The 25688-nt window shown below is 40.8% G+C and overlaps 1 protein-coding gene across 4 annotated transcripts in view; it reads left to right on the top strand.

The window, feature by feature from the left end:
• Positions 1–25688, top strand: part of tbc1d22a (TBC1 domain family, member 22a) — a 127984-nt gene that overhangs the window by 25639 nt on the left and 76657 nt on the right. For 2 of the 4 annotated variants that reach the window (XR_004570816.1, XM_034234344.1), the window contains exons 6-10: positions 1223–1293; positions 10177–10305; positions 12016–12078; positions 12425–12490; positions 18318–18432. Coding sequence is in view for 3 of the 4 variants with exons in the window: in XM_034234344.1 (XP_034090235.1) it covers positions 1223–1293; positions 10177–10305; positions 12016–12078; positions 12425–12490; positions 18318–18432 (444 nt within the window). In the remaining variant the exon portion in view is untranslated. The remainder of the gene's footprint in view (positions 1–1222; positions 1294–10176; positions 10306–12015; positions 12079–12424; positions 12491–18317; positions 18433–25688) is intronic. The other 2 variants (XM_034234345.1, XM_034234346.1) reach the window with 2 other exon arrangements.

Genomic DNA, 25688 nt, shown 5'->3' with positions numbered 1-25688 from the left:
ATGAGTTAATGTTGGAGAGAACTCATCCTGAAAACTCCTGCTTTTTAAGAAACACTGCTGAAGGAACGCACACATAGATATCCTTAACTGCCTAGTCTTGGTAGACAGTTCATTTGGTGATTTAACTCTCCTTCAGAACAGTTATTTAATTGAAGGAAATATCATGTCTATTATCCAAAAGAGGTTGAAAATGAAATACATTTTGCCTAAAAAAACACTTACTGTGGATCAGAATATCCATCAGATTGGTAAATATTGTGTAACAGAGCAAACAATAGCTTTATGTATTTAAAAAATGATACTCTTCACATTAAAGATAGTCTAATTGTTATCTAGGATCACCAAAAATGTGATAGAAGACACAGGTTGTCATACTTTGGATAATTGTGTGTTAGAGAGAAAGACAGGACAATTGTCTGTCTGTGTACCGAACATTAGGTCATATTTTCCGGGTCTTCATGGACCCAGCGGGAACTACTCTGCCAATCTAAAAGTTCAATTTAAACCTCTCCATCAGATTTATCTGACATTACAGCCCGCCAGAGAGTCTTTTTAATAATCCACTTCAAACCCATTAGATGATTTCAGTGAAGTAAAAGAGATGAAGAGGAGGGGAAGTTTGGACAGTGAGGACATGGTTGGTTGGCTATTTGATTTATTGAAAGATGTCCAAGAAAGACTTATCCGTGATCCAATAATGGTTTGATAACTGTTTATATTGGACTTTGTTTCATTGGAATTTGAAGCCTTAAATCGCTGTAAAGCTGTATTTATTAGCATGAAATAGTGCTTGCTAAAATATAGATTTTATAATTGATTTAGTGATAGGAATGAGACTAGATATTGCCTTCGATTTGGATTCCCTAAGTGGCATTAGTGAGCATCTCAAAGGCTCCCTTGACATTTCGGTATATTGCAGAAACCAATCTCTCTGTGGCAAACACACATTTATGATACTTACTTGTCTTGTTCAGCAAGATAATATCCACATATTAACACCACTTTGTGATTTTTGAAGTGTAAATGCAATCATTGGAAGTAAAAAGCCAACCACGCTAAGCTAAAGGCGGCTAATGCTCGGTGTGATGACATTAAGTAGTCTCTTACAGCCCCTTGTTGGCAACCACCATTTTTTTGACACATAAGTTTGTATACCCCAAAATGATTGATAGAATAATGAATCTAAAATGGCCCCTCATGTATTTGTGTTCTTGTTTTACAGAGGAGCTACGGAAACTCAGCTGGTCTGGAATCCCACGACAAGTCCGACCGATAACGTGGAAGCTCCTTTCGGTACGTTTTTCAAACATCATACTAACACACACACAAATGTACATTAAGACACATTGAAACAAACATTTATTTGTGTAAACAATAAATAACAACAATAATTAATTTTTTTTATATACGAAGTGTAAACTAGGACCTAACAATTGCGCACACACATTGCAAACATTGCACGGATAATAAACACGTTGGATAGGATCTTGCCTAGGCACACACACCAAAAGTGGCCGTCATGTCCTCTCTCCCAACACCCTCCCATTTTTGATTTATGAAGTCCTGCTTGTTCTCCAAACTTCAATAGGGAAAATTAATTGCGAGGCACAAATAATTTATTCATGAGACACGCGGTGTGTTTACTCATTAAGCCATTGTTGCGCTGTACAGCTCTTAGTCTGCAGAGAGAAGACTGGCTTTTTGAACACCATGACTCTCCCATTAATTACCACACAATGGCTAATGTGCCGCAGAAAAGATGCCATTAAAGGTGTGTGTGTTTGTGTGTGTGCTTGTGTTTTTTGGTGGTGGGAGGTAACCAACTGGGTGCTTTCACTTTTAACGACTGCTTTGTTTGGTACTCTAGTGAAGTGGAGTTTTATAATGCCGTGTGAAGTTGAAGGGAACCTCAGCACTTTCACTGCGGTGTGTGTGTGTCTAATGTACCATAGATAATACCCCATTAATGGTTTGTTTGAGGTTGTGTTCAATTGTGCATGTTTATCTGTCCGTGTTTGCACTATATAGGTTACACAAGCATGCATGTGTGGCTAGTGTGTGTTCATGCGTTACACCTGCTGTTTACATGCAGGCCGTGAACACTGCAGTGGACATTGGGCTTTCAAAGCATAGCTGCCCCGCGGCCTGTATAAATGATGACTTCTCCGCCTGAAGGAGGCTGGAGGAACCAGACCAGGTTCACAAATAAAGAAAAAAAGGGTAGGGTATGACATGGTTGTGGGATTAGAAGACAGAGTTCTACATTTCAAAGTAATTCAGCATTAAAGAAGTATTGAAGTCAGATTTTGGAGAGAGTTTTTCTAGCTGTTTCTCTATGATTCAAATGTCTAAGCTACTCACCTCCTGCCTCTTCCTTATATGCTTTCACATTCACATGCGCGATGCGTGCCCCCTTGGACCCGCTTCCCCCCAAAAAAAGAACTCATGCTACCAACTAGCCACGAACACAGGCTAATTCAGGTACAGCTAACGCCAAAACAACCCAACTAACTCCCGGGTCACGATAGACGAGCCCCCAGTTGTTATGACCGGCCCGTAGGCCATAACAGACAAACAGAGAGAGACGTTCAAGGGTTCCAAAAACCACGGCACTTTATTTGTGATCGTTCCAAACGCAACACCGGAAACAGGGGAGGATGGGCGAGGGGACAGGATCAGCTGGGCTTAAGTAGCACCTCGGCTCCGGCCAGGTGTCCCCGGTCATGCTGATTGGCCTCTTCAGCTCCACCCCCATCGCAGGACCTGCAACACACCTGCACACTCACAAGCCCCAGGCTCTGGGGCCGTCACATACCTTACAGACTGAGGATGTTCTTATCATATTTATTTGCCCCACAATTTGTGTCTTTTAATTTTAAGTAAACAGTGATACTAACTCCTGATCATATTTCCAAGATAATAAAGGAACAAAGAAGTACACACTTCAGGCATATCAAAGTAATTAAAATCAATACAATGTAGATGCTTGACGACCAAATAGCTCTGCGTTGATCTAGAAACATAAAAACACTCTAATTCTGCGTTGTTATCTATTTATTATATCAAGTTTAAATGCAATATAAAATAACAAAACTCCTAGCTTTTTTGTGGTCATGACTTTGATGACCATATAGGGGGCCTTTTCACTTCAACTCAAGAGCCATATCTGAAGTTATCGCAGGTTTTCGATACATTTCTAATCTAATGCCACGTGCAGCGCGGGTTATCCCAGGGTTAAACCCCAGGCTTGGATTACAGCCAAAAGTAGGCACACTGTCAAAAGCAATCATATCTTCTCAAGTGTCAGAACACTTGACTGCTTTCTCTGTCTCTCGTGTGATCCAGTGGAGAAATAGATAGGGGGGGGGGGGGGATCAGGCTAAAAAAATCTATTCTCCTTCTGGCACGCACGCAGACACACAGCCCCTACTTGTATTCCATAAACTTGGCAGAGGCACCTAATAAAACTTCACTCCAGTGGTGTCCCTTGTGCCCTTCTCCTGCTCACCAGCCTGCACCAACTTATTGGATTCTTTCTCCCCTCCAGCAGCCGTGCCTGAGCCTCTCTTCTTTACCCGACAAAGATGAGAAACAAGTTCCCCCCCCTTCAGGTTAGAGCTCCGTAATGCTCTCAACGGCCCCGCACTTAACCGCCACATCACAGGAACCCCATACAACTGTCTCCATCGTTGTTAGCCTGTATGTAAATATTAAAAAGCAGTCAAGAAAGAAGAAAGAAGAGCCTCACTGGATAGCTCTTGTTTTTTATTTCTCCGAGAAGCTCCACAGGTCGCCCCCGGCTTCAGAAATGTATCCTGTTGAACTTCCTATTATTTCACACATCTTCTTTAATTTTTTTCCTTAAACAGCACTTTGTGTCCAAGCCTGAAGGAGAGCGAATATTTGAAATGGCTTTTCTTGCTTTTTGAAGGAACGTCAGCCTGTGGGCAATATGTACATCTGCTAATGAAGTGTGGCTATTAAATGTGAGGTGGTGGGAGAGGAGAAAACTAACTGGCTGTGGAAATATTGATAAAACTCCAGGGTAATGTGAGCCGTTCCAGGCAGCAGCGGCACTCTGAGATAGATTTAGATGTTATAGCGTTACCTTTACAACAGCACGTAATTATATCGCCCGAGAGGAAAGAAGGATGACGTGTAATCAACATCCCTCGGTTTGCACAGTCTCGCGCCTCGATCCTTTTTCTTCCTTTTCATTTTCATAATGTAGATTATAAACACGAGATACGCTTTCAACTCTTAATAAACTACAAGCAGATGTTGTCAACTTTGGTGGTGTGGGGTGACAACCTCCATCTGCTTTGGACCTACTCTAAAGTAGACTTTAAATTAATTGTTAATCATGATGTTTAGGACAAAGAAAAGTGTGCAACATAAAAGAACAATAAATTAATCGATAAAGTATTAAGACGTAAAGACAACTGAAAGGATAAAGACCATACTGCTATTTAACTATTTGAGTGACAATTCAATTATAAAATGTAATATATCTTTTAAAGCAAGTACTAAAACGGAGTGAAATAAAAACCAGATTCAATAGGAAAAAAATGTTAAACGATAATAAATAGTTATTTACAAAATCAGTTAAATACAATACCATTTTTTTATTTAAATACAATCAAAATGTTATTTTGGAAAATAATGGAAAATGTCTATAAATCTAAATCGTAGTCCTGGCTATTTAGATATGTTTACAGTTTATGTTTAAATATTTTTAACCAAAAGGAAGCAAGTTCAAGTCGATCATTAGATATCAAAGAAAGCATTTCCATTCATTCAGATGACTTCTTTTATATATATATATATATTAGGGGTGTAACGGTTCACAAACGTACCTCGGTTTTTTGGTCACGGTTCGGTTCGGTACGTTTTCGGTACAGCAGAATTTTTTTTCACAAAACAAAACATATATATATTTTTTTTATTATTATTAAACTGTGAATAATGTATTCACTCAAATAAATACAAAATATAATAAAATAAACATTAAGGTGCAGCATTTCGATGAACTGAAATAATCTGTATTTGAACTTTACTGTAGGCTACTAGTACTCACAAAACATAAACTATTAGTTTTGGGTTTTTAATTATTATTAAACTGTGAATATTCACTCAAATAAATACAAAATATAATAAAATAAACATTAAGGTGCAGCTTTTCGATGAACTGAAATAATCTGTATTTGAACTGTACTGTACTAGTACCTAAGCAGCCAGTTTGACATTAGGACTTGCTTGTCATTGTATTCTCATGTTGTTCTAAAGAAAGATGAACTTGTCCACATTGCTTGCCGAAAGTGCAGATCTGCTGGCACTAACAATGTCTCCTGCTGTGGAGAACACCCTCTCTAGGGACAGAGGTAGCAGACACAGCCAGGTAGCGCTTTGCTAACATGGCAACATAAGGATAGTTGGCGTTTGTAATAGCTTTGGCTCGGTCTGAACTCTCTGCGAGTGGTGGTAGCTTAAATGCTAGCGGGAGTTGGGTTTGCACTTCAGTCTTTTTTCTTTTGGTACCGGTGATATTCACGTTCGGGTGATGCCTTTTCAAATGAGTGTGCAAGTTTGATGTATTGCCAGCCGCGTAACCAATTTTAGTTGAACAATGCCGACAAACAGATTTGGTTCGTTCCACCTGTCTTTGTCCTTCATCCTTGTTCGTAACTGCGAAACCAAAATGTTCCCAAACCGGAGACTGTAAAGCCGTTGTGTCCTTGGGCAAGACACTTCACCTGAACTTGCTCCTGTGGGTATTGCCCACAGTGACCATTGCATGTATAAAAAAAAGAAAAGTGTAATGTGTATTTGTAAAGCGCTTTGAGCATCTGGAAAAGCGCTATAATAAATGTAAGGTATTATTATTATTATTATTACTTCAATGATGCTGGAGGATTTTCGAGCTCAACTTTATCTGCGTTCGCCATTAATTTTCGACAGTTCCTCAAATTACTGACTACATTTGAACGCATCCCTCTGACCAGCTCTCATAGTATGCCTCTCATCCAATGAAATTACTTGCTCGCTCTATGACGCGTTGAACCCAATGTGACCAAATTACTCTGAATGCTGCGACGCAGCACCTGAGATTACTTCCAAAAAGTTGTTCACGTTCTCAATTTTTTTACGTTTAACGTTATATTCGTTCGGTACACACCTGTACCGAACCGAAGGGCCCGTACCGAATAATTTCGGTACGTGTACCGTTACACCCCTAATATATATATATATATATAGATATAGAAGTCATATTCGGGTGTAAAAATGCAAGTGTCACAAGCTTGACACTTCTTTAAAATCATCACTGAACAATTTCCCCCTGATTTCACTTATATTTGGCTGTTTTTAAATATGTATATTGGTCATTTAGTTTCCAAAGACTCAGACAGTGTGGAAAATATTGTCACACAAACTATCAATTCTAATCATTTTCTTATGTACATTTAGTGTCACACAGTTGCATCATTTTGACTCACTTGATCTAATAGTTGTATTCTAGATTGACACTGTGATATTTCCAAACTCAGTTTTCCAGATCTAAGTTTAAAAATGGATGTAAATGGAGATAACATTTGTTTGTTCAACTTTTGCATTGCCCTCAATGAGACAGGAATCAATTTAGATTGCGAAGAGACAAATTCCCCAAATGGAATCCCCAAGCATATTCCCCCCCCCCCTGTTATTTTTCACAGAGAGCTTTTAGAGGGACGGAAAGAGCGAGGAGTAGATTGATGCAAGGAAGAATGAAGAGATGAGGTTTTTTGTACGCTGATTAGCGGCAGCAGGAGGACGCTCTGGGCCGCCACATTCTGCACCCCCGACAGGTCATGCGCAGCCGTCATGCATTTATGCTTCGTCTTCCATCTCTGTAAAAAAAAAAAAACTGCACTCACCCTTTCTAGCCACATATAAAATGGAAATTAGCCACTCGGGTTCAAACGTAAGTTCACTTGGAGCTGAGGCACTTTATGCACTTTACTGTGAGATATACTCACTTTTTTTCAAAGAAAGGCACATTGCGTGTGCTGATAACATCCTTTTAACCACTTTTAAATATACAGAATTATGTTAAAATGATATATTTTGCATGGCTTTGGTTATCTGAGAAACCATAACATGCTGCACATTGAAATACTTTCCGATATCATTAGTGATAAATAGTAGTAATAAAATAAAATCACAGTTGAGTGTATAACACAGCTTGTGTCCTGTTTATAGTCTTCAAATCCCCGGTGTGTGTGTGTGTGTCCCATGGAGCAGTAATGCAGCTGCAGTGTGATTGACCTCCACTAAGCTGTCCATTAACCTTCAACACACATGCTCTCCTCTCCCTCATTTGGCACAGTGCACATGGCATCGGAGCCCACTGTTTTGTAGCTTGTGTTGTTTGTGTGTGTGTTTACTCGTGTGTTTGCATATGGAACCCTTTCAACATGTGACGCAGGGACTTTTTGGCAAAGAGCAACGGGGAAAAAGTCCCAGTCAGCAGGGAACATGAAGTGTAACGTGGGAGTTTTACGTCATAACACACTCAAATTAGCAGTATTTCTTGTTACGTGTCTTGCCAGGTGTATTTGTGTGTCTCTGCAAGCAAAGAAAAGAAAAAAAGAGCGCCTCGACTCTTTCTAGGTTTCTCAAGGGGCTTTTTTTAGGTAAACAAGTAAACACTTTTATGTTTTTCCTCTTGACAGTTGAGCAAAATGTATACCTTGTGTGTTTTCTACCAATAAAAGTAAGCCTGCTTCCAGCAAACAGCAGTCACAACAAAGACTCACTTCGTCAACCAACACACACTTCTATTGGACTATTCAGAACTGTTGTGTTTTTACAACCCTGATCGTGTGCAGATAGATAACTTTAGTTTGATGGTGATTCCACTAAAGCCAGTCCAAAATATATGACTATGTATTCTTAGGAAAAAATTGAAGTTATGACCAAAATATGTAAAGGGACAAACCGACTCACATCTGTCTGATATGAGCATGGATGACAAGTCAATCGATTGAACATCTTAAAAATAGTTGACAAAAAAAGTACTAAGGTAATATAGCTGACTCAGAATAGTCTGGAGAAACAGAAAGAGTGCAACTATTCTAAAATGAGGCAGAAATACAAAATAAAATACGACTACTTATAGCCAACAATAGGTAATACAATTAGTCTACACTGTTTTTTGAGAATAATATTTTTCTGGTAGGTCAACTGGCAGTGTAATGCTTTTCCCCCGTGTAACGTTGGTTTATAAAATCTCAGAAAACAATAAAAGAAGCCCAACACAATTTCCTAGAGCCTAGAGTAACATCTTTAAACATCTTGTTTGGTTCAATCAACTTTTTAAAACTTTATTATTCTAAAAACACGGAAAGAAATATTTCTATTTAAGAAGCTGGAACCAGAGAATCCTAAAAAAAAACTAAAAGAAGAAATTGATTAACAAAATAGATGTTGCAGCTTTATTATCTGTAAATCACAGACCTGTATGAATACTTATTGATTTTTGTTTGGGTGGAAAATATCCCACAATACAACATTAAATACCATTTGTTTGTAAGGCTATTGTAGAACATGATTACATTGTAACCCTCTTTGTATTTAATCACCATAATGGTACTTGTGTTAATGCACAAAAGGCAACAAAGAAAATGTGTTCAACCTTTTTAGGTTTAAGGACTACTAATTCCATCTTTTAATCTCGCGGTGAGTGTTTTTAAAAAAAAGCCAGCAGCAGTCATTTTTGAGTTCTGTCTTCAAGTGTGTGAATATTTCAGAGCCCCTGGCCCCAGCTCTCGCTTTTAATACACTTGAGATGTGTTGTTCAGTTTAGCGTTGACTTTCTCCTCATTGCATAAGCCCGGCTGCACAAAGAGGGGACACACTTTCACAAATGTATGCCCGCATTAACACATTCCCAGAAGCATTTTCACACACACACTCATAAAAAGGTAGTTCCCCTAAGAGGCGGAAAGCATTTTGTCAAGCAGAAGAAGGTCTTCCCCACAAAGTAACGTGTGTCATTTAGTGTAATCCCAGGTGGCCGTCATTTGACTTGGCCAACAGACTCTAAATAAATCGAGGTTTAAAACAAGAGTTTAGAAATAAAAGGCTCATCATGTAGTAAATAGTGAAGGACAAATAATTAGGAGAGTCGCACAACATGAACTGCACTTTGATACTGTGAGCAGGCGGTGTTACTGAATATCTGTGGAGCGGAAGGAATGAGTCCCATGTGGAAGCCACAAGCGTGACCGTGAGAATGCCTGTCACAAACAGACAGGTATATTAGTTTGGAGACTAGTATGAGTTATTTGTTAAAGTTTGTATGCGCCTGTAGTAGTAGTAGTAGAAGTAGTATTTGTTATTTAATACAGGCAAAAGATACACATGAAGGACACAACAGTATGATGAAATGTCAAGTCAAGAGTTAAGAGATCCCTTCAACATTTCAAATGACTGACTATGTTTTTATTATTCCATATAATCCCACTCTTTGTTAGAGCAATTTATTTTTTGGCTTTGCATTGTATTTTTCTTTACCTTACATTTAGATACATCCTCGATTGAGCGTTAAGAATAAGTATTTTACCCTACAGAATCATTTTATCTATCTTTGCACTATTTTCATTCAGAACCAAAATGTTCAAAAGTGGGAATTTAATTTCTTTGGAAATGTTCAGTTTCATGCAAAGTTTAGCCACGGCAATTTATGTTATATTAAAAAACCAAATGGTCTCTCAGACTATTTCAGTTTATCCTTACATGTAGGTGGACCCTTGCAGTTTCAAATAAATTAGATTTAAGGATATTGTAAATGTGAAATACTACATTTTGGGAAATGTGCTTGTTTTCTTCCTGACGGTTAGACGGGAACATCAATACCACTCTCGGTTATATCATTTAAATCTAACAGGAGACGATTATGTTAGCCTAAATGTTGTGAACGGGGGGGAAATGGCTCTTTCCAAAGATAACAAAATCCACAGCTCACCAATTAACACATCATATCTTTACAAAAGGTGTTAAAATAGCATCTCCATCTTGTTTCTAATCATTTACCATCAGCCCCGAGCCCATGAGTATTAATTATAGTTGGGTGAACAGCTATATTTACCATTTGCTAAAAAAAAATATTTACATTTCTTTGTCTCTTCTCTTGTTTAGGGTTACCTACCAGCCAACGCAGAAAGAAGAGAGAGCGTCCTACAGAGAAAGAGACAAGAATATTTCGGCTTCATCCAGCAATACTACGACTCTCGCAATGACGAACACCATCAGGACACGTACAGACAGGTAAACACACACACACACACACACACACACACACACACGTCAAACTGATCCTGTTTAATCGTTCTTTTTACGTGTGACTTTTTAATACCTGTCTGAATCCTACAACTCGATGGACGCAATGAAAGCAAACTACAAGAGGTTCCATTTTAAATTACAATAACAACTTCCTGTCCATGATGTATTCCCTCAGCAGAACATGGTTGTTTGTTTGTGTGTGTGAGAGAGTGTGTTTTGGCAGGATTTCAGCCCTGCAGACAGGATTACTGGAACCAATTCCTCTTTCTCCCTCATGTACTCATTGGACTGTTGTGTGTCTGTTTGTGTTGACATGTGTGTGGTCGAGCTCTGTTCACAGGGTAGGGACAACCAGCCGCGAGCTTCAGAGAGAGCTGCTTCTAAATGAACACTTTTCTTTTGGCTCTGAAAACTCTTTCCCTCTCCTCCCCCGACATTCTCTTTCATTTGAACACTCCACTATTTCCCATTCATTCCAGGCCGATAAGTAACATCAAAGTGGGCTGTTGACAGCAAAAACACACATTTCTCATATTCCGTCCAATTCCGTCTTGACGTCTCATTTCTGCCAAATTCTGCCTCTTCCAACTAAAAACAGCACTGCTGGTGACTGAGCGGTGATTGTAAGTTAAAACATATCAAAAATAGCACATGACTGTAGTTTTTTGTGACTGTAGATATACTTGTATGCATTACATGAAGCTATATGTTTGTGTGTTTTTGCTCACAGGATAGACGATCCAATTTCCAGTGTCAATGTGTCTCAGTAATTAGTGTCTCCTCTCGTGTCTGTCCATCTGTTCCTTTTGTATATTTGTTTACGTTGTTGGTAGCTTGCCCAAACGGCCCGTGTGTATGGGTTTACACATAAATATGGATGTAGCCGTTGTAGAAGTCCCAGCTGCTTGAAGTACCGCTGTGGTTTTGTTTCATCCCAAGAGAATCTCAGCAAACCTAGCTTTGTTATTTTTTTTAGGCTACATCTGTGTGTTTGAAACAACTGATTTAATTCAACTTTATCAAGCATGTTTCACCACTAGGGGGCAGACATATTCCCTAAACACACTCACATTTACTTACTCGCCACCTGTCGTATGTTAGCTCCACATTTGCTTATCTTAACTGTCTTTTACTCAGTTACTTTATCATTGTGCCATTTCATGCTTTTCTACTGTTAGCCTGTGTGATTCTGTAAGCTAGCAGTAGCTGCCTACTGTTATATTTGGGGTAGTTTGAACAATATAGGCCAGGAAATCAAAGCAATTAGCAGAATGCTGCTGGAAGCTGCACACAGAGTTTGATTCCCAGTTGGATGATTATCATAAACATTACAGAGACTATGGTGAATCCCCCACAAAGGGTAAATAAAGTACATGTTCACAGTAAGACTCTGATTTTCCATAGTTAACTCGCAATTAATCGCGAATGAACCACATATTTTGTATCTCTTCTAAATGTAATGTAAAGGGATATTTTTCAAGTTGTTAACACTCATCAACTTGGTAGTGGACAAATATGCTTTATTCCAAAAAAAACAAGTTCCAAAACAATGAAAGCTATAGCCACTCACCTCAGGATATCTTACAGATGCAAAGAACGATGAAATATTAAACAAAAGGGGACTTCTACATTGGTTTTCATGAGTATTAATGTGTGTGAGTGTCTCAACCCCTTTCTCTCCCATGTTGCTGTCAGATCCAAATAGACATTCCTAGGATGAGTCCTGAGTCTTTGGTGCTGCAGCCAAAGGTGACAGAGGTAAGGCGGACCGAGCAGCCCGGAGCAGCTCAGCCGCTGTCCCGCATCCGTCTGACCAATCTGTGCCTGTCACATTGTGTTTCTGCAGGGGGGGGGGGGGCACTCTGAAATGGTGTAAACGTGGTCCAACGCTAAAGAAAACATACTCTCCACCACATAGAGGCCAACACATGCACACACAAAACCACCATCCATTTCAGACCACCGAACGCCCCCCCCCAGCCTGCCTTCAATCAAGGATACAATCCCCTAACTGTTGCTCTCTCTGTCACTGTCTGTGATGCCCATATCTGTGCTAACTTGCCCGTTGCTTCAGTTTGTTTTTTCTCTCTTTCTCTCTCTGCAGATTCACATTGACATACCGAGAACTAATCCCCTTATTCCTCTCTTTCAACAAGCTTCTGTCCAAGAGGTGAGACACCCCCCCCCTCCCCCTCCCACCCTTACCCTGCACACACCACCTCACCTAGCAGGGTTTTCCTAGCCTGCTTTTGGGCAGATATGAGCGGGAGCATCATCATTAGCAATGATGTTTTGTGGATAATTAGCGAAAAGAAGTTGAAAAAGGTGTGAAAATTAAACATCAAAGAAAGTGTCTGCCTGGGAGTTTGATGTGGGAAAACCCTCGCTTCAGCACAAAGCATGTTCCGACACACACAGAAGCAAAGATAACTATAGAAGAATTATATAATCCTCACAATCAAGCATGTGATCAGATACACACACACACCCTGCACGGTTAGCTCCTACGTCTGCTTTGTTAGTGCTGAACAAAGCATTTCTTTTAGTGCATATAAGAACTCATTATCTTAAACCCGCATAAAACAATAACTACCAGCGGAGGTTAGGGCACATTAGGAAAACAAACGGCAATGCGCAGCATCCATAACTTTTAAATCAATGAGGCTGCTTTGGAAAAGAGTTACGTAAATACTAAATATGTAAATGTGGTGCAAGTAACTTTATTATGTGAGAAGTTGGCTCGGCTAATATTATGCTCCTTTTCAGGTTCATATTAGTATTTAGTGTCTCTCCTGTGATGTTTACATGTTTTAAAAGCTCTTTACTTGTCTCATACTGCCTGTGCTGCAGCACCTCTTTTCACCCTCTGTCTGAAACCAGAGCCCAGTCTGCTCTGATTGGTCAGCTGGTCGGCTTTGTTGCGATTGGTCAACTTAGAGATGTCCCGCTCGCATACAATGTGTGGGAGCGCAACCCAATATAATCGCGAGTGTGACATAGTGATGTCATTGTGTCACGGAAGTAAAGAAAGGAGTCTAATAAAGGCGTTTCAGGCGGGTGGGGGAGTGTGTGGGAGAAAAAACACACACTAGCCTTTGTATAGTAACTTAATTCCCCCCTTTTTCTTGTATAAGGGAACTTTTAAATGATTGTTAGTGTTTAATAGCAGTCTTAAGGCCCTGACACACCAAGCCGGTATCGGCTGTTCTCGTAAATCGGGAGACGAAGCGTGTCCTGTCGCCCAAACTCAATTTGGTGTGTCCCGAACCGTCGACCGTGACACGCCTTATTTGGACTGCCAGACCCGATCCATGGCCGATTCAACATGTTGAATCGGCCATGGATCGGGTCTGGCAGTCGGACCAAACAATCACTCTGATTGGCTGTTCAGCTAGCGAATCAGTGCATGAGAAGCGATACGGAAGTGAGGGACGTAAACAAACGATTTAAGAAGAAGGCACACACAGACTGATATTCATATTTAAATATAGCAACATCTTTAGCTTGCATACCTGTTGCCAAAAATCGCAGCGTAACCATCAGACGTGTCCCCACGGAGATGCAATCCGGGTAGTTGGTGTTTTCCCTCTGGGTGATTGGAGTGATGAGTTCCTCCAACGTGTGGAACTGCACAGGAAAAAGCTGAGCGAAGTTTCTGAAATCTGGCACTTCATTGAATTCCAGCTCTCGACACAGGTTCGGGAAAGCACCGTGAGCTTCTCGCTGTAGTATCCATGACTTCACCCATTAGTGCGGTTTCTCCTAATTCTTCGCTTCCGCTTCTTGAGAGACTGTTGCTTGAGAATGTCTTCCACAAGTAACACTGCAATGGCTGATAGCTCCAGTGCCGCACGAAACATGTTTTAGATGGACGAGAGGGAAAATGGAACGCACAAGCTATTTGTTGTTGTTTATATCACGGTCTGTTCTTCTTCTCTGTCTTCCGGTTGTTGCCTCTTTTGAATGACGAATACACACTACCGCCGCCTGCTGGTAAGGTGAGTTATTGCCACTCACGCACTGAAGTCTTTGCGGTGTGTTCCCGTGCGACACATGACCAAGACGCAGGAGAACACGGCCAGGCAACAGCCGACGTCAGCGTCGGCGAGTCCTCTGGTGACTGCTTGGTGTGTCAGGGCCTTTACACATCAGGTGCAATGAGGGGACATTTATCATGTACAAACTCGCACACGGTGCCTCAGGCAGCCTTTCTTCAACGGGATACAACATAAGCGGGGGAAAAGATCAGACAAGGGGGCTGTATAGTATGTTTTACAACTGTACATGTCCTCTACATTGACCTCCTTTTCCACTCATCCTGAACTTCTTTCTCCCTTTCACCTCCACACACCGACTCAACTAAATAAAAGCGATATATTCCAGCAGCGTGTGCCTCGTATAATTTGGTATGCAACAAACTCCCCCTCTTCTTTTATATGGTTATGCTTGCTGCGGTGCCACCTGAAAATCACCTGAGCTTCATTTCATTTCACTTGTTTGTCTGCGCTCCCTCCTCCCCACCACAACCCACCCCCCGTGGGGTTTGGAGAGATTTAGTCGAGATGGAAGGCAGTCAACAGTCTGTTCCATTTCGGGGAGAGAGGGATAGTGAAGTAATTTCCTAAGTGGTATCTAAGTGTTTGAGTTTTTCTTGTTCTGCAGAACAATGCAGTCTTTGCAAGATGTTGATAATCGGCAATTACAAGTTCCCAACGTGAAAAGAAAACATTCCATTTCGCCAAATTGTGATTAGAGCCGGATTTATCCGTGTCTCTCATATTAAGTAATATAATTTCATCTCAGATGCTTTTCGTCAATGACAAACTTAAAAGGGATGCACATTTTGATTTTAGTCTGTTTATTGGTGACATTTGAGCGATTTAGACCAGGATCTTTTGACAAAAGCATCATCATTAAGCCTTCTCTAACTTTTATTTTCAACTGTATGTCAGTGAAAAGTCCTTTTTACTTGACACCATTTTAGTTTTGTCAATTTCCTCTCCACCTCTAGAGAGTTCCCTTATCAGGGTCCTTGGGGTCTGGCACTAATTGAATGGAGCCATAGCGTTATGACACAGGGGTCACAGGAACGCTGATTTCCTGTCCTAGAGATGCTCTGCGTTATGACAAGAATATCAAATTCATGTGAGATTAACATAATTTCCAAGTCTGTTGAGGAGCGAGGGAACTCTGTGTAAACCGGGATCTTTTTCTTCCAGTTTGGTTGGTTCTTTGTTTGTTGTCTTTCACATCAGTGGGTATGGTGTGTGTATGCAGGGGTTCTCTCAAAGTGTGTAGGTGCCAATGTGAAATATGCACATCAGCGTTTGAGGTTGCAGAAAAAGAAAGTCCTATTACCCACTCCCCCTGCATCAGCCGTACCTCTCCCTGCTTGACAGATGGGACTTTGATAAGGAAAATAGAAGGGGTGAGCTGTGGAGGCAGGCGAGGGAGATTTAAGGAGAAGGTGTCTGGAAAAGCTAGAGAGAGTTGCACTTTACCAATCTCTCCCGCTATCTTAACATTGATCGAATTACTCTAAATAGAAATGAGAAGAAAAACACATGGCTGTTTTCTCTCGCTCCTTAAACTCCTAAAACAATGAGCTATGAGGTGATTTAGAAAGTGACAGAAACATGACATATTCCCAAAAGATAAGAAAGTGCTGGATGGGTGTGGTACAGCAAGGTGTGTGAGAGTGAGTGTGTATTTGGGGGGGGGGGGGGGGGAATCCATTTGAGCACCAGAAAAACAAGCTGAACATCATGCCTCTTGTAATTCACTGGGGCTGACAGCACTAAGTAGCCGCACATAATGAAGATGGAAGTGTTTGCCTTGCACAAAAATATTGAAATCAGGCAGAGAGAATGAGGAGGAGACTTAGTCAGAAGGGAAAAGCAAAGAGACAGATACTGAGTGCAAAAAGAAGAGAGGAGGGAGGAGACCAACACCAAAGCAGAAAATAAAGTTCAAAGTGATCTTTTTTATGAAGTAAGGATTAAGGCAGGGGTGAGGAACCTTTTTCCTCTCAAGGGCCATTATACATTTTTTCAACATCCTCCGAGGGCCGTACAGATTATTGACCTCTGCTTAAAAAAACTAAAATCACAGCCCATTCATTTGGCCTTTCTTTCATGCTGTGCAAAGAAAAAGCAACCTCTTAATCCAGATATTTTACCATGATGATGCATGCACGTGCACGGTTGTGGCATGAACACCAAAACGGGTGTTTACACACAAGATGTGTGTAAATGTATTTAGTTTCCTATCCATGTGGACATGATTTAAGTGGGGGGGGGACCTAACCTCCTCTAGGGGGGTTCGGGGGGCATGCTCCCCCGGGAAGATTTTGTTTTAAATGTTGAAGTTAAAAGCATCAATCTGGTTCACTTTGAGAGCAACATTAGGAGCTCTATGGATACATCTCTCAACACCCATATGAAACAGAACTGTAAACAGATTTACTTTTTCTTTATGGACATTTTTCAAATCACTCCCCTTTCAAACTGTATTCTTGTTTATTAATAACAACTTTTTTTTGACTGTCATATAGTATTTTATACCTGTTTACTTTATTATCTTATTTTTTTATAAATAAAAAGATATATAAAGATGTGCCTTTACCTCACTGGTTGGAGAAAAAGCTTCTTATATTCGTTAGCATAGCTAGCTAACCAGATGCTAATAACAACAAAGTTATTGACTGTATGATCAGTATGACAGTCATGAACAGATCGCCACTGGGCTTTCAACTAAAGACACAGACACGCAAAAACTGCGGCATGTGTACGGCTCCTTATGGGTAGGCTACTGCAATTTTTGGAAGTACCGGAGCGGTGTTCTGGTGCTCTCCGTCAGCACTACACCCCTGTCAGACGAGACATATACCACGTGATGACAGGTTAGGCTCGTGTTGTGTTCAAGGACCCTGACCTTGACCAGGAAAAACAGGCACTCGCTTGTTTAATTTTTTTGCGGTCTAGATTTCTTTCATTTTTTTCTTTTTTGCGTGTGTTTATAAATTACCTCGAGGGCCGTAGCTAATGGTCTCGCGGGCCGTATTCGGCCCAGGGGCCGGAGGTTCCCCACCCCTGGATTAAGGTGTTGATTTGTGCTGAAAGTGAGAGGCAAATAAACAGTGTATCTAAGGGCAGACCTCCAGGACTGAGACGTTATGCTTAAGTGCATTAAACCTGCATTCTCTCTAATGGCCAGCAGGGGAAACGGACTGTATAGAAGTCTGAGAAAATTACCCAACTTCTCACTTGATTTATTACCTCAGTAAACGTTTCCAAATGAGTTTACGGTCTCAATTGCTAGTTTTAAAACTTCATCAATACAGCATAATGTTCATTTTATATAATCATGCTCCCATTTCGAGTAAAAATAGATAATAAGGCAGCATATGCTTTAGGGCGGGGCTACCTCGTAATTGAACACTAACATGGCAACCTGTTTAAGTGTATTGTTTGAAATAGATACATATACCCCTTATATTATATGTAAGAGAGGAACTAATATGCAATAATAATGGTTATACAAAAATCACAGTAAACCAAATTAAGCCTAAAAATCGATATCAACATCGGTATTGTTTCACTCCCAAAACCAAAGCTAGTTCAGCTGCTTTCCACTTCACAAGCTTGGCATGATTCAAATGATTCTGATTTCTACTACTGTCTTCTCACACCCGCCTAACAATGTTAAATATTCTATTCATCCAATGTTTGAAAAGCAATTGATGGTGTCAGGGAACATGGTTTAAACATAAGATTTGTAAGAAATACTATTAACCAATAAATGAGTTCAGCAATATAAATTCTGACAAACAGACAGAGGGTTGATATGTAGATTAAACCTTTCCTGATTAGCTTGAAGCTTACCTCCCCACTTCCTTCTCTGTGGCATTTCATTTAGAATTGATTACCTTTGTGCATTAGTTTCTAAAATGTTTTTTTTCTACAAGCTGTATTGACACAATCTCTCTGTGTGTTAAGATTTTTGAGCGGATACTTTTCATCTGGGCCATCCGCCATCCAGCCAGTGGCTACGTGCAAGGCATCAACGACCTGGTCACACCGTTCTTCGTCGTCTACGTGTTTGAGTACATCGGTAAGTGCCATCTCTCACCCCTTTCCTTTTCACTTCAAAACTCCCTAATCTTTGGTTTGATATGCCATCGATGTGAGGATCAGTCCTCCTCCCTTTGGCTGCTCTCCTCAGTGCAGGATGGACGTTTCGTAGCCGGCAAGACTCACGGTTCATCAACTCGGGTCACAGGGAATCAACCCTGGGACCCCCGAGACAGTCTGTAAAATCTCAATCTAAATCACTCTTCTCTTCCATCTATCTGCTCTACTTTCATTTAGACATTTGAGTATCAGTTTCAATGTGCTTGTGACTTCTCGAAGCATCTTAGGTTGGATTTTGGTGTTTGCTGTGTGTGTGTTTGTTTAAGAACACGACCTGTGGCGTGTACGCTCTCCTTTCCAGAGCCCTCCTGCTGTGTGCATTTATGTTGTGCAACACTTAAAATCTCACACTTAATTATTTTGACAGGATACACATAATCTTCCAAATGCAAAGCACGCACAAACTGATGGAAAATCCTCTTTTTATGGAAGATTTTAATACGATTTTGGGGTATTACAACTGTAACCATGGTATAAACAATAAAAACATTCTTCCTTTATTAGATATGCACTAAAAAATATGCACTAAAAGAAACTAATTAGGATACATTTAATTAAGGCTTATGGCTGGATTTGAATATGATAACAATAAGCTTTGTTCATATAGCATCTTTCATGCAAGATTCAGCCCAAAGTGCTTTACAAAATAAAGATGGAGGAACATAATTATAAATATGTTTTATTTTTATTTATTTTTTTAATACTTTTTATTTTATTTGTTAAGACATTACAAAGGGAAAAAAAACAAGTAACATATAACATACAGGTCACTGGGGTAATACATCATCAATATGTTCTCAGCAATTATTCTTGTGATATGGGAAGATCTCCCTCACAACGGGTTCACAACCAATATAAATAAGTTATAAACAAACGGAAAGAGTTAAAGAATATAAAAATAAAGAATACATCATGAACAGATGTACAACAAAAATTACCCCAAATTAAAAGCCAAATAAAAAAAGATAGGTCTTGAATTGACTTGTAAGAACTCCAATGGAGTTGCTGTTCTAATATGGCACATTGAAATAATTTTTTTTATAAAAGACAATACAAAATGGTGAATTCTGTGAATGCATGTTCAAGATGTTTATGAACGAATCCATTTAATGTTTTAGGTCCCTTTTTTCTCCCTCATTGTACAGTTGGTTTTGTATCACCTATAGCACGGGTCCTGATGCCATTTTGATCACCAACTGGGAGTTTTTCAGAAAAGAGAAAACAATCAGCGCGTTTTTAAGAAGCAATTTTGCGACACACTCCTTCTCTTTATGACTTCTGCGGATAATCTGAGGGAAAGTTTACAAGCGGTACGCGATGGGTATTGACCCCACGCTGTTGTGACATGTTTTTAAGTGGTTGGAGCCACTCCAGCTCCACTGGATGTGTGCGTTTCGGCACGATTCCTCCTTGACCGAGATTTTCTATACATATACACCCTGATTTATTTAGTTATGTTTCGGCCCATCGAGCTCTCCTTGAAGCCATTCAGAATAGAGCTGCTAAGTGGATACCGCAATGCTCTGCGGACCACCTTGCTCACTGCAGACAGAGTGTGGTCACTGGGAGACACAATTAGGATCCACAAGTAAAGTAGAGGGAAGCACGCAAGAGTCTGACTCCTGAGTCTCTTCCCACTGATTTTGTCACGCAGCTTAGAGCTAATGAGTGTTTGTTTTAAAGCCCAACTTTTTGTAGTACTTCTTCTTTGGTTCTTTAAGTATAACGCAATACAATGTAACTACAGTAGCTCCAGAATGACAATGAAGTTGAATCAACACCTCTAATACCTCATTCACACCAACGCAACTCCGGTTCAAGCTCCGTGCTAGAGCTTTTAGGTTCAGAACCGGTTCTTCGGTTAACTCCGGCTCTTTTCACACTGCCCAGAGTCCGACTGGTGCTGCGTCATTGCGTCATCGTTTGCGTCATGACGTAACCGTTTGCGTGCCTGCTTCATAAAGCCAAACCGCGCAAAACCCCTCACAGCTGACACCGACAATAACAACAATGGCCGATTGTGCTCCAGCTTCCTCTGTAGCTCTTCGGAAGACCAGATTTCCAGTAGGTAGCTGGTTACGTTTCTCCATCGTTGTGTACAAACTGGATAAAACGCCGGATTTTTGTTGTTGTTCAGGAGTTGATCCTGCCCCTGCCCCTGCCCCCGCCTCGACGTAAGCGTGACGTATGTGGTGCTTTTGCTCTGGCCGGACAATTTGTTGGTGCTCCAAATGAACCGGATTCCGGAGCTAAGAGGCTGCTCCGCTGCGGTGTGAACAGGAAAACCCGGTGCTTTTCAAGCTCCAGCTCCGAACCGGCCCTGAAACACCGTTGGTGTGAATGAGGTATAAATGAACATTACGACCTCCATTAAGATTCGGGAGGTTTGTTTGTCCTTCGTTAACCTCTCTTGTTCTTCACTTTTCCTTCTCATTTCCTTTATTATTACATCCGTCTTCCACTATCTTTCTCTATCCCTACCTCTCTCTGCATTTGTTTCTCTGCCTTGCTCTGTGGGTGAGTCAGGCTCTTGTCAGATCTTCAAGGCATCATCCCGTGCTTTGTTCCCCTGCATCTCCATGAGATGATGAGCCTTGAATAACACACACCCAGCCAACAAACCTTCAAACGTGCCCGGCTGGCATCTTACATGACTGGTTGATGCGCCGTCTTGTCGTCGTTAGGGGTTCTTGTTTTTCTGACGCACAGAGAGGTTCGGCTCTTTCATTAGGTTCGCCTGATTCGCCTTCTTTTGTGGAGGGGTAGGAAGTGTGAGAGATACTCAAACACGCTGTCTTGCTCTCCGTCTTCTCCTCCTGCCGTCTTTCTTGTTTGCATTCTGTCTTTCCCTACCTCCTTATTTAGTGAGCTTGTGAGTGTATTGTGATAGCAGGAAGTTAATTAGAAAGTCAGAATTATTATCGCTACAAATAATTAAATGAATACTATTACATGGCAATGTAGATATGATGCTTGAATACGAAAAAAAAGGACAACAGTCACACTTAAAGGTGTTTTTAGGTACTGTAACTTTTGTGTGTACCTTTCAATGATTGTTTGTAGGGATGCGGCTTCTATAACTTGCTTTTTAGTGGCATAATAATACATTTGCCAAATAAAAATGGCCCCAAGTACTCAAGCAATGTTCGATATATTCCTTAATTCTCCCAACCCTAATTCAAGTCCAATATTCACTCTCGTTTTGGCTCCGTTTTGTTTTCTGCATTTCCTTTTCATTTGGGACTTGAAGTGCATATACATTTATGTCCTGCTTAAAGTCCGGTCCGCAGTGTTTAATGGACTCAACTTTGTTAGCTGTTGTTGGAAGTGAGCCTTGATAGTTCATATTATGGTACAGCGACCTCATCAGTAGCCCCTTAAAGCTGTAAAACTAACGAGCAGCGCAGTAAAGTGGCTTAGATCAGCTTGCGGCAAAACGCCTCTATGGGTTTATGTCCTGCGGAGCTCAATTGAGTGACAAAGCAGCCAGAGCCAAAATGCCTTTTAGAAAAGTACTTGCTATTCACACTAATGCACACTTTTCACGAATGTAAAGCTGCGTGAATTTGAGTGACAGCCAGAATCCGGAGATGAGAGCCAGTTCATCGATTGGGAAACTGATAAAGACTTTGACCTGCTTCATTTACACTCTAAACAAGTCTTTTCAGCCTATTCACTTTTCCATGTTGTCTCTTGACAGAATATATTTTCCATTTTCCTTTTCTTTCCCTCTTTTATGTCTCATTTTAGTTGTATTTTGGAGATTCTTTCATTGCTTGATAACGCTTTTATGCTTGAGAGTCTGTATATAAGCAGATCGGGATAGATTGAATCACTCCCACACTCTGCTGCCCACCACATGCCTCGGCATATGTTTGTTTACTTGTTATCCTTTTGTTCCACTATTCATATCTGTTACTTTGTTAGTGTCATTCTCACTGCTTCTTTGGCTCCCTTTTTCAAGTCATAAAACAGCCTTGGTTTGGCACTGCAGTGCTTGTTCAGCTGCCATTAGCTCCATTTACCTTTTGATGATGCAATGATGGCCCGGCTACTTCCCAACACTCCACCCGTTTGTCCTATTTCCAACTTTCATTAACACCTGCCTTTTATTCCAAATCAAAGAGTTCCAATTAGTAGATTATTGATAAATTCTTGCGATGCTAAGGAAAGGAAATCCCACTCAAGTTGTTGTGTATCCACCTGGAATGTTAAGCAATCCAGCAGTCATCCCTCGTGTCAAAGGAGAAATAGATTTTGGGAGTGTATCGTTTTCGTTCTCCACCTGTAAGGCATCACTTTGCTTTCGCCCTCCCCCTCTTTCTTCCACAGTATAGCGCCTCTCCCATTAGCCGACAATAAAATTCATCTAATTAAGGCCGGAATGGGCCATGACGGGCCAAGGAGCAGGGCCAGTCTTCCTTTAATGCCGAGCGGCCATTGATCGGCCAGAAGATCCATAATGTAATCTGCATGCCAGTGTCTAAGTATGGATCCACTGTGAGGAAAGATGAAAACACAGTAGCAGGTTTTAGAGGCGAGTTAGTGCAAACTAAATTGAGAAAAGTGATGGAGAACCACAGCTAGAATGAAGACACACACGAATATAACAGCAGCCAGCAAGGGAATGACAGAGAGGGACAAACAACAGAGGTGAAAAACAAGATCTTCAAAAAATTGGGAAATAAGCGGAAATAAGAAAATGCCCCCATGCTGTCAAGGAGCGGTCTCACCAGGTAGTCTTTTCTCCTATAAACTAAGAGATGAATACCTTGGTGCAGTCACTTTTTTCCTCTGTGAAGCTGTACTTATTTCTGTCAGAAAGGGGCTTGCAACAACTTTTCTGCTAAAAGGATTTTTCTTGGAATTCAGCAATTATCTCTGTACTAACAGGTTTGTTCACCGCTATGTGAAAGCAATGCCTTTTTTAGAGTATGTTGGTTTTATTAATGGATATATAGGGGTAAGAAATGTGGTTGGGTTGTCACTTAGATACTATTGGTTAATTTGGGCAGAAGTTATAAGTTACTGAGTATTTAAAATGACCTGCGCACCTGATCGATCCGATCTCCATTCAGAAAACACGCATTTTAAAAGGTTTTTCACCTGCCGTCTTGTTTTTCACCTCAGTTTGTCTCTCTCGGTCATTCCCTTGCTGGCTGCTGTTATATTCGTGTGTATTTATTCTATACGTTGACGTGAATTTGACGCTCGAGTTGAACAAATTGAACTCGAGCGGTTGCCCCTCCAATCGCCTCAATCGCACCGCGGCATTCGTATCAACTGCTTCATGCGCACCATCGGAGCGAATTCGCGTCTGTCCGCGTCTCTGCATTGACTTTGTAATCACGCCGCCCCCAAACATCGCATCGCGTCCGGTGTGAACGCACCATTAGATACTATTGGTTAATGTGGGCGGGAGTTATAAGTTACTGAGTATTTTTTAAATGACCTGCGCACCTGTGTTTATCACTAGTTTGTATCGTATTGGGAGCCTTGAAACGCATCGTACTCGCAACACCATCGCAACTGTTTATTTTTGGTGTTGCTATTACAAGAACGGCAAAAACGTATATCATTTCAATAGCTCTCTTGTATTGAAACAGCATGTCAGACAGACCTCCATTCATTAGCCCCATCAGCGGATACATTGTTAATGTTCACTGTTGCTAAAACATTTAGAACAAAGTGCTTGAATGTTTATATCATGTGCAAGAATAGAAATGGATGTTCTTTAGGGCTGTAGTTAACTATTGTAATTAAAAAGGCTACATTACGCTGTCTGCATGTGTATCTTTAGCACCTTGGCCATTGTTTCACGCTCACTGCTTAGAGAAAGTGCAACAGTAGAAAACCTTGACATTTTTTTCAAACTGCTGTTTTGGTTCTTTGAATTAGAGGGAATAGGAACTGAAAAGTTAACGATTAACGTGGCGTATAACACCAGTATTTTCAGTGGTAGGCACTCTAACAGTAAATGACTCATTATTTATCTATTTTAGCATAATAAAAAAAGTTCTGAATGCTAATTTTTACAAAAAATACACTCCAGTGCTATTATTGTACAAACATAATACTGAGTATCTGGGCAGAAGCAACTCCCAAATGGATGCCATTGTTGCACCATATCTGCTGGAGGGGTCTATGGCGCGTTTCCACTGCAGCGGGTAGCTCGCTTTAAGCGTGCCGAGCCGTGCGGGGCCCGTTTTTGGTTGCGTTTCCACTTGGCCTAATACTGGCTAGCGGGTCCTAATTCACAGTTTTTCTGGCCCCATTAAATCGTGGTTCTAGGGCCAGGAACAACCAGGCTGAGTCGGGCTGAGTATGCTAAACTAGAGAGAGAATCGCTGGCAAGGGGGCTACAACAAGATGAACATATTTGACCGTGATTTAATTGTAATACACGTTTCAAAATGATGCCGAAGTAACAACATACTGATATCGGTTAGTAAAAACCATGAATTAATGCTTAATTAAGACAAGTCTGCAGACAGACAGCAGGCGAAAAACCCTTTTTAAAATGCGTGTTTTCTAAATGGAGCTTGGCTAAGCTAACGTTATATATGCTCCGACCGTCCACACTCACAACAACGGCCTATACAGACATAAATAAACCAGCGACTGTATTCGCCATGACACAGGCAGTCTGTGGTTTGTACTTGTTTAACTTTTGTCTAGTTTCTGAACAGATATGAGGAGCTGTGAGCTCTGAGTGCTAAGAGCTAACGGCTGTGTTGTTTTTCTGGGGCTCTCATTGAAGATGACGTCACTGCTCCGCCTACACTGCGTTACTATAGTAACTACCCCAGTTCCTAAACTGTAATGGAAGCGCAGCATTAAAGTGAGCCGGGCCTAATAAGGCCTAACCAAACCGAGCGAGGCCTGCAGGGGAAGCGCGCCAGAGTAAAAGCTGTAAAAGAAGCCACTCAGAGCTGTTTTGACATTTGAAAAAGAGAGAAGTGAAGTGTTTTTTTTTTTAAAGCATTAACAAAAGTGCTCTCAGTTCTTAAATGACTTTGACATTTTGTAGACATATGTTGTCGTCCCTGTAGAAGTAAAAAGATAATGTGCTTAGTGAGCAGACCCCTGAGGAAGGAAGGATGAGGACAAAAAGACATTCTATCTTAAGTACGTTTTAACATTTTATTACAATTTATTGCAATAGACGCAGAGGCT

Source organism: Gymnodraco acuticeps, unplaced genomic scaffold, assembly GCF_902827175.1.
Source record: "Gymnodraco acuticeps unplaced genomic scaffold, fGymAcu1.1, whole genome shotgun sequence".
NCBI lineage: Eukaryota > Metazoa > Chordata > Actinopteri > Perciformes > Bathydraconidae > Gymnodraco > Gymnodraco acuticeps.
Note: the sequence above shows the minus strand (reverse complement) of the source record. Positions and strands in the feature narration are given on the sequence as shown.